Raw genomic sequence first — 14,453 nt, 5'->3', positions numbered from 1 at the left:
AATTGATTTTTTTTGTGAAATATCATTATTTTTTTTTTTTTTAAAAATCAAACTTCTGGCTTATGGACAGTGTGGCAAGTGAATCTTCTCGTCAATCTGGCAACGACACTAATGAATGAATGTCGGAACCAGTTTGTTTACATAAAGGCAGTATCATATGGAATCCGTACATATCAAATTTAGAACTGTAGACTATCCCAATCAAAATTTATAGGATTTTAAAGTTATGGGACAAATATGTCCCTTGGTCCTGAAAGGGTTAATTGGCTGCCCAAGGTGAATAACCCAGCAGTCCAGAATAAAGAGAGGATTTGCAAGAAAGCAGATTAGCAGAGGTAAGAACCTAATCTTTCGTTGTAGACTGGTCTGGTGGGACTAAAAGAAAGAAAATTAGCAAATAAGATATAATTTTTCCTATTTTATTTTTCAGATTTTAAAACAGAAGAAGAAATGATTTCCCATTTAAATGAAGATTATCAGAAAACTATAACCGAAGGAAATGCTTCATTATATGCTCATAATGCAATTGCAGTTATTAAAAGTTATTTGAAATCCCAAACTACTGAAAAATTAGAGGTAATAAATTAGAATGTATAATAGCTATAGCTGCACTGAGCTCCCTTTCTAGCTAAGTGCATTTTTAACTGATCTTTCTGTTTATGTGGGAAACAAGCAACTGATTGATAATAGGTTTGTTAACCCTGCCAAGGCAGTTCACAAATTATATTTGAATAAAACAAGTTTTATTTACTTACTCCAAGTGACCAAAAAGTTTAAACTGAAAATCATTTGTACTATGTTTAATTCAATTATGAAGTCAGGTGAAAAAATTGAGCATGCTTTACTAGAAGAAAAATTATTTTGTAAATGATCTCCAGATACATGCAGAGGTTATGCAGGCACACTTTGTGGTGAAGTCTCTAGACTGATTCTGTGTGTCAGTCCTTTCCCCTAGCTAAAGTAAGCCATTTGTCTTACTGAGCATGTGTAGGACTGCTACCTTGCGTGGCGCCTCTCCTGTTCCATTAGTTTATTTTCTTTAGCCTCTCCTAATGGTTGCAGCTTTCCCAGCTTTGAAACTCTAATAATTGGCAAGTGAGCAGATAATTCAATTACATATATGCATTGTTCATATATGAGTAGGTACATTGTAACTCTTGTGGGGGGGTTGTTTTTTTTACAGGCAGATTGTATGGATACGATCAGAAATTTTCTGCTAAAGACCAGCGAAGCCATCAGACAGCAATTTGGGAAAAGCCAGGACAAAGAAGCAAAAGTTAGAGAGTATGATGTCTCATTTTCGTTTGTGTAATATTTTAAAAGTTTATTTATGTACCACATGATCTAAAATTCTCTGCAGTTTCCATTAGAACGTGCATAATAAAAAAATTAATCTAAAACAGACATATCCAAACAATACAAATACATAAAAATCAAATCATCTAGAAAAGATTTTTTATCCACTTTCTGATATCCAATACCTCCTCCAGTTAGTTCCATATTTAAATGCCATATGCTGTTAGGAGCAATGTTGTTTTCAATTCCTCCTTAAATGATAGCATGAACTTCTGGAGAAAGCGCATTCCACAACATAGGTCCTGCAACCTGGAACTCTCTCATTTGATCCTGTGAAAACAGGGATTTTCTGAGAACAAGTAGGCAGTATATTCTCACATGTGGGTAATGTCATCCACAGATTCGGTACAAAGTGTACTGTCTCTTTAAAACTTAAGCACCATCCGAACCATATGTGTGTGTGTGCCTTCTGCTCGACATCAGTGTGCGGGACCCTTAGTCCTTCGTTTTCCGCAGCATTAAAAAGTTGTTTCTCTAAACACTTCTGTGCAGTCAATGTTCTCGTCATTTGGGTTTTTCCCCCCCTCTGTTACATTTTTCCCCTCATTTTAGGGGTTTGTTTTTTTCATTTACATTACTTAATTTTGTGTTCTTTCATTTTTCAAACTTCATTTTTGAGGGCCTTTAGATGGTCAAACACCTCTGGCTCTTCTAGGAGCGGTGACTGATTTTTGCTTACCTTTTCACTTTGACTTCCCCAACAATTGAGCCTTTTGACATAACATCAGAGGTCTTTCATCAATGTCCCCAATGCCAAGTGGGTTCAAGAAGTGTTCTCAATGTAACAGGACCATCTTGGGTTGAGAGAGAAAGATTTTAGTGGGGGACCCCTCAGATATACCTCTTTGCGTATCCCCACAACAACAAATTGCCTCAATTCTGAACAAGGATATACTCTCCTCACCGCATGGAGGCGGATGTTTTTTTTCTGGAATGGACGAACAAGTTTCTGTATGCGTTCCCTCCATTCCCTCTCATTCTCAAGACTCTTGTCAAGCTTAAGAACAATCATGCCACCATGATTCCAATAGCTCCTCAGTGGCCCAGACAACCCTGGTTTTCCCTTCTTCTTCAACTTAGCAGCAGGGAGCCATACCAGTTTTTCCATCTGTACTTACACAGAGTCAAAGATCTCTACTTCATTCCAACCTGCAGTCTCTACACTTGACAACTTGGTACCTCTCAACATAACTCCTCTTCAGTTTTCTCAACCTGTTCGGGACAGGCTTCCAGAAAACCTGCCACTAGACAATGCTACCACCAAAAGTGGACTAGATTTTCTACGTGGTGCATCTCTCACAACAAGGAGCCTCAAGCTACCTCCTTGTCTTCCATCTTGGATTATCTTATGCACTTACCTACCTCTGGCCTCAAGTCTACATCCATTCGAGTCCATCTTAGTGTTATTGCTGCTTTCCATCAACCTGTCGAAGGGAAACCCCTTTCTGCTCATCCTGTGGTTTCCATATTTATGAAAGGTCTTTTCAATGTCAAACCACTTCCAGTGGTTTGGGATCTCAATGTTGTTCTTGTTCAATTGATGAAGCCTCCTTTTGAACCAATGACTACGACTCATCTCAGATACCTCACTTGGAAAGTGGTGTTTCTCATTGCCCTCACATCTGCTTGAAGAGTCAGTGAGCTGCAAGCTTTAGTTGCTGATCTACCTTTCACAGTTTTCCATCAAGACAAGGTGGCCCTTCATACTCATCCTAAATTCTTACCTAAAGTGGTTTCAGAATTTCATCGAAATCAATCCGTTGTATTTCCAGTGTTTTTTCCAAGACCTCATTCTCATCCTGGAGAATCAGCTCTTCATACCCTGGACTGTAAAGTGCTTTGGCCTACTTAGAATGCACCAAACCACACAGATCTGCTCCTCAACTTTTTGTCTCCTTCAATCCAAATAAGTTGGGACATCCGATTTCTAAGCGAACCATCTCCAACTGGATGGCTGCTTGTATCTCTTTCTGCTATGCTCAGGCTGGACTGCATCTACAGAGTTGAGTTACAGCTCACAAAGTCAGAGCAATAGTGGCTTCAGTAGCTTTCCTCAGATCCGCTCCTATTGAGAAAATTTGCAAAGCTGCCACCTGGTCCTCGGTTCATACTTTCACCTCATTATTGTCTGGATGTATTCTCCAGACGGGATGGACAGTTTGGCCAAACTGTATTACAAAATTTATTCTCCTAAATTGCCAACACTCCCACCATCCCATTCTGGTTAGCTTGGAGGTCACCCATATGTGAGAATACCTGCCTGCTTGTCCTGGGATAAAGCACAGTTACTTACTGTAACAGGTGTTATCCAGGGACAGCAGGCAGCTATTCTCACAACCCACCCACTTCCCCTGGTTTGCTTCTCTGCTAGCTATCTGAACTGAGGAGACGCGTCCTGTGCTGGGCGGGAAGGCACTCGCGCATGCACAGTGCGGCAGACTCGAAACTTCTGAATTTCTTCAAGCAAGTCTTGTGAGGCTGTCCATATCCGAGCACCATGGATGACGTCACCCACATGTGAAAATATCTGCCTGCTGTCCCTGGATAACACCTGTTACGGTAAGTAAGTGTGCTTTACAGGTAAGAAATTGCTTTTTATATTCTTAAATAGAATTTGTAGCTCTATGAAACTCATACGAATTGAGCTGTGTATTTTTTAGATAACAGAATACGAAAGAAAAATTTACAAGGGTGTGAAAAAAGGCTTTTATAAAACGCTCAATCTTTTTTGCATGCATTTGAGCTTATGCCTTCAAGAGCTGTATTTTTCTAAGTTGAATTTATTTTTTCAACAGTATCTGTTTTGCCAAAGTAAGAGCTGTACTTGTTCTAACATAATTTCCATTTTGTTCTGTTGACTAAATAATGTAGAGGTTTTGGAATCCACTTCATGCTTTACCAGAATCATAGTTATGGATGAAAGCAAACTGCAGTGTGTCAAACACGCCAATATTAGAAACACTTGCCAGCAGTGTAGTGATATAATCAAATTTTGAATACAGCAAAATAGTATTTTAGTGGTTCATGCCTAAATATTACAAAAATAGTGACCCCAATGAAAATTTCAGAGGTGTTACATAGAAACATGACAGCAGATAAAGGCCAAATGGCCTATCTAGTCTGCTCATCTGCAATAACCGTTATCTTTCTTTCTCCGAGAGATCCCACATGCTTATCCCAGGCCCTCTTAAATTGAGACACAGTCTCCTGTTTCCACCACCTCTCCTGTTCCACGCATCTATCACCCTTTCTGTAAAAAAGTATTTCCTCAGATTATGCTGGAGCCTATCACCTCTTAACTTCATCCTATGCCCTCTCATTGCAGAGTTTCCTTTCAAATGAAAGAGATTCGACTCATACACATTTATATTACGTAGGTATTTAAATGTCTCTTTCATATCTCCCCACTCCCGCCTTTCCTCCAAAGTATACAGATTGAGATCTTTGTCTGTCCCCATACTCCTTATGATGAAGACCACGCACCATTTTAGTAGCCTTCCTCTGGATAGACTCCATCCTTTTTATATCTTTTTGAAGGTGCAGCCTACAGAATTGTACACAATATTCTAAATGAGGCATCAATATATCCTTTTTCCTACTGGCCATACCTGGCCTTATATGTGGTGATTGTTTTAGAATTAACATTGTTTTGTCATAGAAGTTACGGCACTGTTAATTTGGATTTTAAACCTGACAGTTCCAATGGAGTGGTAACTAGAATAACCTTACTAAATTGTCAAATTTTTAAATGAGTTTGTCTGTTTTAGATGTGAAATCCAAGTGTTTCTTCGCCTGGAAATGTGTGTTGAGTGTCCCTCTGTGCAGAACAATACAGATTCTATGGAACAAATGATAGAAGAGGCAAGTAAATTTACTTTGAGAAATTCATGACAGTACATTTTTGGCGTGATTCATTAGGTTTATGGTTTTGTCTCTTTTCCTAGGACAAGCAGGCAGCATATTCTCACTGATGGGTGATGTCACCAACGGAGCCCCTGTACGGACCACTTTAAAAGTGCATCGCCACTTTAAGTCTTTAGAAAGTTTGCGATAGCCTGCACCTCGCATGTGCGAATGCTTTCCCGCACAATGACATTTGTGCGGAGCTAAGAAGACACATTTTTCAACTGCTTTTGAAATTTTTTTCTTTCGCTGGGAATTTTTGACTTTTTTGTCATATCTTTTTTTTCTTTTCCTTTTGTTTCTTTTTTATAGTAAAAAAAAAGAAACCAAGATTTTCATTTTTTCCCTCTCGCGGGTTTGGCCCGGTAGGGCCTGTTCGACCACTTTGGTTTCCGATTTTGACCTAGCCAGGGCAATTTTTCCTTCAATGTCCCAGCCGCAGATGGGTTTTAAAAAGTGTGAACGTTGTGCTTAGCCCATTTCTGTAACTGACTCGCATCGCTAGTGTCTCCAGTGTTAGGGCCTGAGCACCGTCTGGAGACCTGTTCCCTCTGTTCTCTTCAAAAAAGAACTCTGAAGAACCACCGCATTCAACAGCACCTTCTCTTCGGTGTTGCGATGGAAGGAGACTCAACACCACTACCGACATTAGTGCCTTCCAATTCAACACATCTTTCAACACAAACAGAACCAACTTCGGTGTCGCAGCCTTCTGTGGATAAGTTTCAAGTTTTTATTAGTATTTGATGGATCGCTTATTTAATTTACTAAGCGATGTACAATTTTATAAAAACAGGGTTGTGGGGAGGGAAAAGTTACAATTCCTTGTTAGAGCGAAAAAACATGAGGGGAGTAAACGAGAGGGAGGGGTAAAAAAAAAAAAAAAATCCTAAGACTTCAGCTAAGAAGCCTTCCCCCACCCTGTCTGGGCCTCAGGTCAAAGTAGTAGTGAGCCAAGTCTTGCCGACCTCGAATAAGCCCAAGAAGTGCTCCTCTCCAGTATCAGTGACTGCTTCGTCATCAGCATCCTCATTGCCAGAGCGGAGAGCTTGCAAAAAAAACCAGCGGTACCGGTGCTTACCCTCAAGCAAAAAATTGACAATTTCCTTAAGGAGGAATTGGATGAGCATTTCCAACTTCTGGTGCCGACCCAACTTATGTCCGTGTCGACGCCGATTCCCCCGGTGCCAGTCCGGTCTGAGCTTTTGACACCGGTTGTAGCTGAAGTGCATACTCCATCGGTGTGCAGGCTTTCCACAAGGGAATTGGCCTCTTTGATTCTCCGGCACCGGTTGTCCTGATGCAGACATTACCAGAGTCGACTCCAGTGCGTTCTCGGAAGGCATTGCAAAAGCTAAAGCATATTGATCCTCTCAGCACCGTACATATTCTGTTCAAGATTCAGACTTGTTGGGAGACTCTGAACAGGATCCTCTTTCAGAGGATGAGGGTTCTTCTGATGACAATTCACCTCAACATTTACTTCAAGAGATTCCTGTGTTATCTGAAAAATCATCTTTTTCCAAGTTTCTTCATCAAATGTCAGAAACTTTATCCATTCCACTGGAAGCTGACTCCAAATACTCTAAACAGTTCTTAGAGGCTTTAGGTTATGATCAACCGCCTAAGGAACTGCTCAAGATTCCCTTCCTGGCATTTTATGGGAAACTTACCATTCCTGTGGCTCCTCGCAAGTTGGATACTCTATACAGAGTAGTTCCAATTCCTGAGTTTGACAAGCCCCAACTTCCATATGAGTCTCTCCTGGTAGAGTCCACCTCAAAGAACTCTTCAGGGGCTAGTATTTATGCATCTGTATCCCCCTGGCAGAGAGGGCAAAGCCATGGACCGATTTGGCAAACAACTTTATCAAAATGCCATGTTGGCCAACCACTCTGGCAACTATAATTTTCATTTCTCCTTTTATCTCAAGCACTTGATTAAACAGATTTCACTTTTCTAGAAATACATTCCAGAATGCAAACTGCCTGCTTTCCAACATCATGTTTGTGATCTGTTTCAGCTGAGGAAATATATGGTACGTTCAACTTTTGAACTTACATCCCGTGCTGCAGCCGTGTCCGTAACCATGAGACATCTGGCCTGGCTTCGGGTGTCTGAATTGGATGTGAATCATCAAGATAGGCTTTCCAATGCTCCGTGTCTTGGAGATGAGCTTTTTGGTCCCTTCATGGACACGGCTACTCAAAAGTTATCTGCTCATGAGACCAGATGGGACACTCTAAGTCAAGCCTAAAAAGAAGCCTCCATCTTTTCGGCCTTTCAGACCGGCTTCTTCTTACCAGCGACGGTTTGCTGCTAAGCCTGCAGCTGCTGCTCAGTCTCAGCCTAGAATGCAGAAACAGCAACCCCATCAACAACAAAAACCACAGGCTACTCCCCATAAACCTACACAGCCTTGTTGACATGTTTCTTCAGAGCGTAGCCACCATCAACATCTTACAGTCCTTGCCTCAGCCCATCTGAGGTCATCTCCACTTTTTCATCGCTCGCTGGGAGCTCATAAAATCAGACCTCTGGGTCTTAACATTCATATTTCAGGGTTACACTCTCCAATTTCACACCCTGTCTCCAGACTATCCTCCATGAGAGTCTGCTTTGGATCCTGCATAGTTCTCTTCTTCTCCAGGAGATTCAATCCCTTCTCCTGCTGAATTCTATCGAGGAAGTTCCTCTCTCTCAGCAGAATCAAGGATTCTACTCCCGTTACTACTTTAAAAAAAAAAAAATGATTTATTGATTTTATAATTTTTGACAATCTCAGTCAAAACATAAGAAAAATATCATGTAAAACAAAATATCTCCATTTATCCAAATCAAAGTACAAAGGTAAAATTTTCATTACATAATATAGTTAGTTCACTGTCTAATGAAGACGGAGCTGAAATTTTCTGAAATTAACCTAGGAATTAAATAGCAAGGAAAACCAAAGAGAGGCTCGACTGCCGTTGAGCATTTTCTCTCTAAACAGATTTAGAAGAAGCAGAGAAAATAATTACTTACTATCCTGAGATGAAATTAATTTAGATAACTGCTGCGGTTCATAGAAAACATATCTGTTTTCTTTATATACCATCATGCACTTACAGGGATACCTCAGAACAAAGGTCGCCCCCAACTGTATCACCCAAGGTCTCAATATAAGAAACTGTTTTCTTATTTTCTGGGTTGGGCGTGAAACATCTGGATACATTCTTATATTATTTGACAAAAAGGAAACATCTTTATATTTGAAAAACAATTTTAGCATCCATTCTCTATCTGAATCAATAGCAAATGGTACCAATAAAGTAGCTGATACTTGAGTCTCAGTTTCTGACCTCTCTGGGAAATTAGACAAATCTAAACTCCTGATTTGTAAGGCCCAACTTTAGTACAGGAAGAGGCGGTTGGAGCATACCGCGAGTGATTTCCTTCACTCACCGGCGCTCCGGCTGCCCTCTCCTGCCCGGTTATTCGCGGCCGGAAAATACTACGAATGACCGGGATGGTGAATTCGCAAGGGAGCACTGTATACTACATAAACAAGCAAGAGGGCACGGGCTCTCTCCTGTTATGCCAGAAAATCTGGACTTGGGCAACGACTCGCAACTTTTTCTTAAAGGCTGCCTACATTCAACGGGAGAAGAATTCCCTACCAGACAACCTCAGCAGAATTCTTCAACCTCACAAATGGACTCTCAACTCGGCAGCTCTCCAGTCCATCTTTGCTCAATGGAGAACTCCACAAGTGGACTTGTTTGCAGCGCCCCACAATCACCAGTTGTCCCAGTTTTGCTCCAGACTTTCCTTTCTTTCTGGAAGCAGATGCATTTGTCCTGGATTGGACGGGCCTGTTTCTCTATGCATTCCCTCCAATTCCTCTCATGTTGAGGACTCTGCTCAAACGAGAGCCGGCCTCCATGATTCTCATTGCTCCTCTGTGGCCCAGGCAACATTGGTTCTCCTTTCTACTTCAGCTCAGCTCCCCGGAGCCCATACCTCTTCCAGTTTTTCCTACACTCCTTACTCAGAATCAGGAATCTCTTCTGCATCCCATCCTGCAATCACTACACCTGGCAGCTTGGTTTCTCACTGGCTGAATCCATCTACCTTACATCTCTCTTAGCCTGTTCGACATATTCTTGATGCCTCCAGGAAACCAGCCACCCAGAAATGTTATCTACAAAAGTGGACTAGGTTTTCTTCCTGGTGTCATCTTCATTATCATGATCCAACTTCCTTATCAGTAGATTTGCTGTTGGATTATCTACTTAATTTGTCTGACACTGGACTCAAATCTACGTCTGTCAGATTCCATCTCAGCGCTATTACTGCTTTTCATGTACCAGTTCAAGTTTCATGTTTTATTAGGATTTTAGATACCGCCTATCAAGGTTATCTAAGCGGTTTTACAATCAGGTACTCAAGCCTCTCACTGCTCATTCTCTGGTCTCCAGATTCATGAAAGGACTTTTCAATGTTAAACCACCTCTCAAGTCTTCACTTGTCGTGTGGGACCTTAATGTAGTTCTTTCCAGTTTGATGAAGCCACCATTTCAACCAATGGCCACAGCTCATCTCAAGTTTCTCACCTGGAAAGTTGTCTTCCTTATTGCTGTCATCTCTGCCTGGAGGGTCAGTGAGTTATAAAAGTTGGTGGCAGATCCACCCTTCACTGTTTTTCACCATGATAAAGTGGTTCTACGCACTCATGCAAAGTTTCTACCGAAAGTTGTCAAGGAATTTCATCTCAATCAGCCAGTGTTTTTTCCTAAGCCTTATGCTCACGCTGGAGAAACCGCTTTGCACTTTCTTGACTATAAACGTGCTTTAGCCTATTACATCGACAGGACAAAGCCTCATCGTACTTCTCCCCAACTCTTCGTCTCATTTGATCCTGACAAGTTGGGACATCCTGTTTCAAAGAGAACGATTTCCAACTGACTGGCTGCCTGTATCTTGTTCTGTTATGCTCAGACTGGACTGGGACTGGAGAGTTGTGTCACAGCCCACAAAATCAGAGCTATGGCGGCTTCTGTTGGTTTCCTTAGATCTAATCCCATTGAGGAAATCTTTAAAGCTGCCACCTGGTCCTCAGTTCATACCTTGACTTCTCACTATTGTCTGGAGTCTATCTCCGTACGGGATGGGCACTTCGGCCAATTTGTAGTACAAAATTTATTTTCCTAAAGGCCAACACTCCCACCATCCCATTCCCATTCTTGTTAGTTTGGAGGTCACCCTTCAGTGAGAATATGCTGCCTGCTTGTCCTGGGATAAAGCACAGTTACTGACCATAACAGGTGTTATCTAGGGACAGCAGGCAGATATTCTCACAACCCACCCACCTCCCCGGGTTGGTTTCTTAGCTGGCTTATCTTAACTGAGGGACCGCGCGCCCTACGTTGGGCGGGAAGGCACTCTCGCATGCGTGGTGTGGGCTATCGCGAACTTTCTAAAGACTTAAAGTGGCGATGCACTTTTAAAGTGATCCGTACCGGGGCTTGTCGGTGACATCACCCATCAGTGAGACTATCTGCGTGCTATCACTGGATAACACCTGTTACGGTAAGTAACTGTGCTTTCTAGCACATCTGCTCTAAATGCAAAAAGGTACAGATTTTACACTTTTTGTTATTGTTAAGAGTTGAAATCTGAATTCTGGTTTTTGGTGGGGTTTTGTTTTTGTTTTTTGCAAGGGGAGAGATGTGTCCTGGTTGTTCTTCCTCTCTCCTTTTTCTTCTAGCTCAGTGGGAATCAGAAATGAGATTTGATCTACAAAGTTTAATTCATAACAACCCAGAGATTTTTTTTCCTTATGTTATAGGACACCCCCTTCCCTTCTGTTCTTATTTTGGCCCTATGGTCAGAAGTACTAGGGCTGCTTGTGAAGCCCTGTATCATAGGCTCTAAATTTGGCTATCACGTATCTCACCTTTTAACAATGACCATAAAGGGCTATGAACACTGGTACAAGGTCCAAATAACCCTGACAAATCAACCCAAACACAAAATAGGCCAAACAAAAAAATCCCAAACCCTGAACAAAAAGCCTGCTCACAATTTAGTGACTGATAAAAAGTCCAGCCCCTGATTGTTTTATCCATGCTGCTGTGAACTGAGGTTCTTGCTTAAGACCAGTCTTAGACAGGGTGACCCTTCCCGGTCTAGATAACATCTCTTTCCTTCTCCTCAATTCAAGACCAGTATATCTTCTTCCATCCAGACTGGAGTAGGGAACAGACTAGATTTGGTTGGGGATGGAACAGAGAAGGATAGATGCTAGACCTTCAGATGGAGAGAGAGAGAGATATGCTGGAGGAAGGGAAGAAAGAGGTGAGGGATAGGGCACAGATAAGAGATGCTGGATATGGAGTAAGAATAGACAGAACTACAGGGAAATGCTGAAAATGGGGTAGATAGGGACACTAAGATGACAGATGCTGAAAAAGGACACAGGAGAGATGCTGGACAATACAGATAAAGATGCAGAGAGAAGATGGATGGCAGATGTTGGAGAGACCTCCCAGGAAAGGGACTTGGGAGTTCTGATCGACAAGTCGATGAAGCCGTCCACACAATGTGCAAACAGAATGCTAGGGGATCACGAACAGATTAGAGAAGGTTATCATGCCGCTGTACCGAGCCATGGTGCGCCCTCACATGGAGTACTGCATCCAGCACTGGTCGCCGTACATGAAGAAGGATACAGTACTACTCGAAAGGGTCCTGAGAAGAGCGACTAAGATGGTTAAGGGGCTGGAGGAGCTGCCGTGCAGCAAAAGATTAGAGAAACTGGGCCTCTTCTCCCTCAAACAGAGGAGATTGAGAGGGGACATGATCGAAACATTCAAGGTACTGAAGGGGATAAACTTAGTAGATAAGGACAGGTTGTTCACCCTCTCCAAGGTAGGGAGAACAAGAGGGCACTCTCTAAAGTTGAAAGGGGATAGATTCCGTACAAACGTAAGGAAGTTCTTCTTCACCCAGAGAGTGGTAGAAAGCTGGAACGCTCTTCCAGAGGCTGTTATAGAGGAAAACACCCTCCAGGGATTCAAGACAAAGTTAGACAAATTCCTGTTGAACAAGAACGTGCACTGTTAGGGCTAGTCTCGGTAAGGGTGCTGGTCTTTGACCAGAGGGCTGCTGCGTGAGCGGACTGCTGGGCATGATGGACCACTGGTCTGACCCAGCAGCAGCAATTCTTATGTTCTTATTTCCACATGGCTGGTGGCCTGTATTTCCTTCTGCTAGGCTCAGGCTGAGCTGCAGCCCAAGGGTTAGTTATAACACACATGATCCAAGGTTTGGTAGCATCAGTAGCTTTCTTACGTTCCACTCCCATTGATGAAATTTGCAAAGCAGCTACTTGGTCCTCAATTCACACATTCACATCTCACTACTATCTAGAATCCTATTCCAGAGGAGATGGTCATTTTGGCCGAGCAGTATTACAGAATTTATTTTCTTCTCAATGGCCAACTCTCCCTCCATCTCATTATGTTCAGTTAGGGAGTCCCACATGTGAGAATATGCTGCCTGCTTATGCTAGGATAAAGCACAGTTACTTACCCTAACAAGTGTTATCCAGTGACAGCAGGCAAATATTCGCACATCCCTTCTACCTCTCCTGGTTGGCTTCTTAGCTTGCTTATAGAACTGAGTTACCGCGAGCTGGCATTGGGCAGGAAGGCATTCATGCATGCGCGGTGTGGACAGTCATAAAGTTTCTAAAAACTTTAAAGTGGTAATACATTTTTACCACAGTCCATACCAGGCTCTGCCTGCTGTCTCTGGAAAACACCTTTTACGGTAAGTAACTGTGCTTTATTGACTTGGTGCAGTTGAAGTGCTTTTTCTGTTTAAAGACATTTCCTCAAATTGTGATTCAGCTTTTATTATAGATATAATAAACTGTATATAGTACAGGTTCTGCAGAAAAGTTCTCACATGGACTAGTAACCTGGGGTTGACTAATTCTGCATAATGACTCCTTTTCAAAGTTTGGGAGCCGAGTCATAGAGAACTTTTATTTTTGAAGGTTCAATACGTTGAATTATTTTCTCCTCCCCCCTCTCCAACCTGTTTTAGATAACAGATATGCTTCGTATATTGTCTCTAACGGAAGACCCTACATACCTTACTAAATTTCTGGAAGAAGTCCTAACTTTGTAAGTATTTCAGATGTTTTCCTCTTAAAGAACAAAATAATGTAATGGTACAGTATTAATCTGCCAAGTTATACCATTACCAGTGATGCCAAGACATCTCAACACATTTTCAGTGCGATCGTTTGAAGCATTTACAGCACTCAGACAGCCTTGGGGATTGTTCAGACACAAGATGCTCATTATGAACCAGCTTAAATGACTACTACATTGATTTCAATTATTAAATAAAAGTTTAGTTCCCAGTGCAACAACTGTGATATGCATACATATTGATGGAATGGTTATAACTTCTAAGCAATAATTATAGTTATTCCAAAACAGCAGGCAAAGTGCAACATGCAAGCTTCAAAATAAGCCATCTAACTGAAATGCAATAGGTAAAAGGAATGAAATCAATTGGCATATGCATTGGGAGTTAGAACTAGGACAACAAAGGAGAGGTCTGAGACAATCACCCAAAGGAAAAGGAAAAGCAGCCTAGATATTGTTTCCAAGTCAAAGTAAAAAACCATTTAAAAAAATCACAAACTACACCAGTTTTAACCTTTTCTTTGTGAATAAGGCTTTCTTTGTTTTTTCCTTCATCTTCCAGTTCTTGGGATGTGTCTTGATTTCTCCTTTTGCTGTTTAGTAATTATAGTTTTTACATCCACTCTGGAGTCAGTACGATAGGTGTTTTATGTGAACCCTCAAACCTGGTCTTGCATAACGCCACCAATTTTTCTGCTCCTCCTACTGAGCTGAGGAGCACAGAGCCCCCTATAGTTTTTTCTTTCTGCAAGTGAACCATGCAGAAGTCTTTCTGATCTGCTGTGCTTATTTTATTCTTTTTTTTTTTTTATTATGAAAGTTTATTTTCAGTGGCTTTGTTGCCTTGAGACTCCTTATTCAAGGGTTCTCTGCCTGTGAGAGGAAACAGTTTCTGCAGAGCCAGACTGCAACTTCACTGGGCAAGCTTTGGGTGGATCTATGGAGCTAGCCTGTTGTGTGCCATAATCGGAGTTCGTGATCAGACCCCAC

At 41.7% G+C, this 14,453-nt stretch overlaps 1 protein-coding gene across 1 annotated transcript in view; it reads left to right on the top strand.

Moving 5' to 3' along the window:
* The window catches only part of TICRR (TOPBP1 interacting checkpoint and replication regulator), a 152,467-nt gene that overhangs the window by 51,298 nt on the left and 86,716 nt on the right, over window positions 1-14,453 (top strand). Inside the window, exons 8-11 of the mRNA XM_033920782.1 lie at window positions 431-576; window positions 1,184-1,284; window positions 5,124-5,217; window positions 13,354-13,433. Of these exons, the coding sequence (XP_033776673.1) occupies window positions 431-576; window positions 1,184-1,284; window positions 5,124-5,217; window positions 13,354-13,433 (421 nt within the window). The remainder of the gene's footprint in view (window positions 1-430; window positions 577-1,183; window positions 1,285-5,123; window positions 5,218-13,353; window positions 13,434-14,453) is intronic.

This window comes from Geotrypetes seraphini, chromosome 14 (assembly GCF_902459505.1).
Source record: "Geotrypetes seraphini chromosome 14, aGeoSer1.1, whole genome shotgun sequence".
NCBI lineage: Eukaryota > Metazoa > Chordata > Amphibia > Gymnophiona > Dermophiidae > Geotrypetes > Geotrypetes seraphini.
The sequence above is the reverse complement of the archived record's forward strand: the minus strand, read 5'-3'. Positions and strand labels throughout refer to the sequence as shown.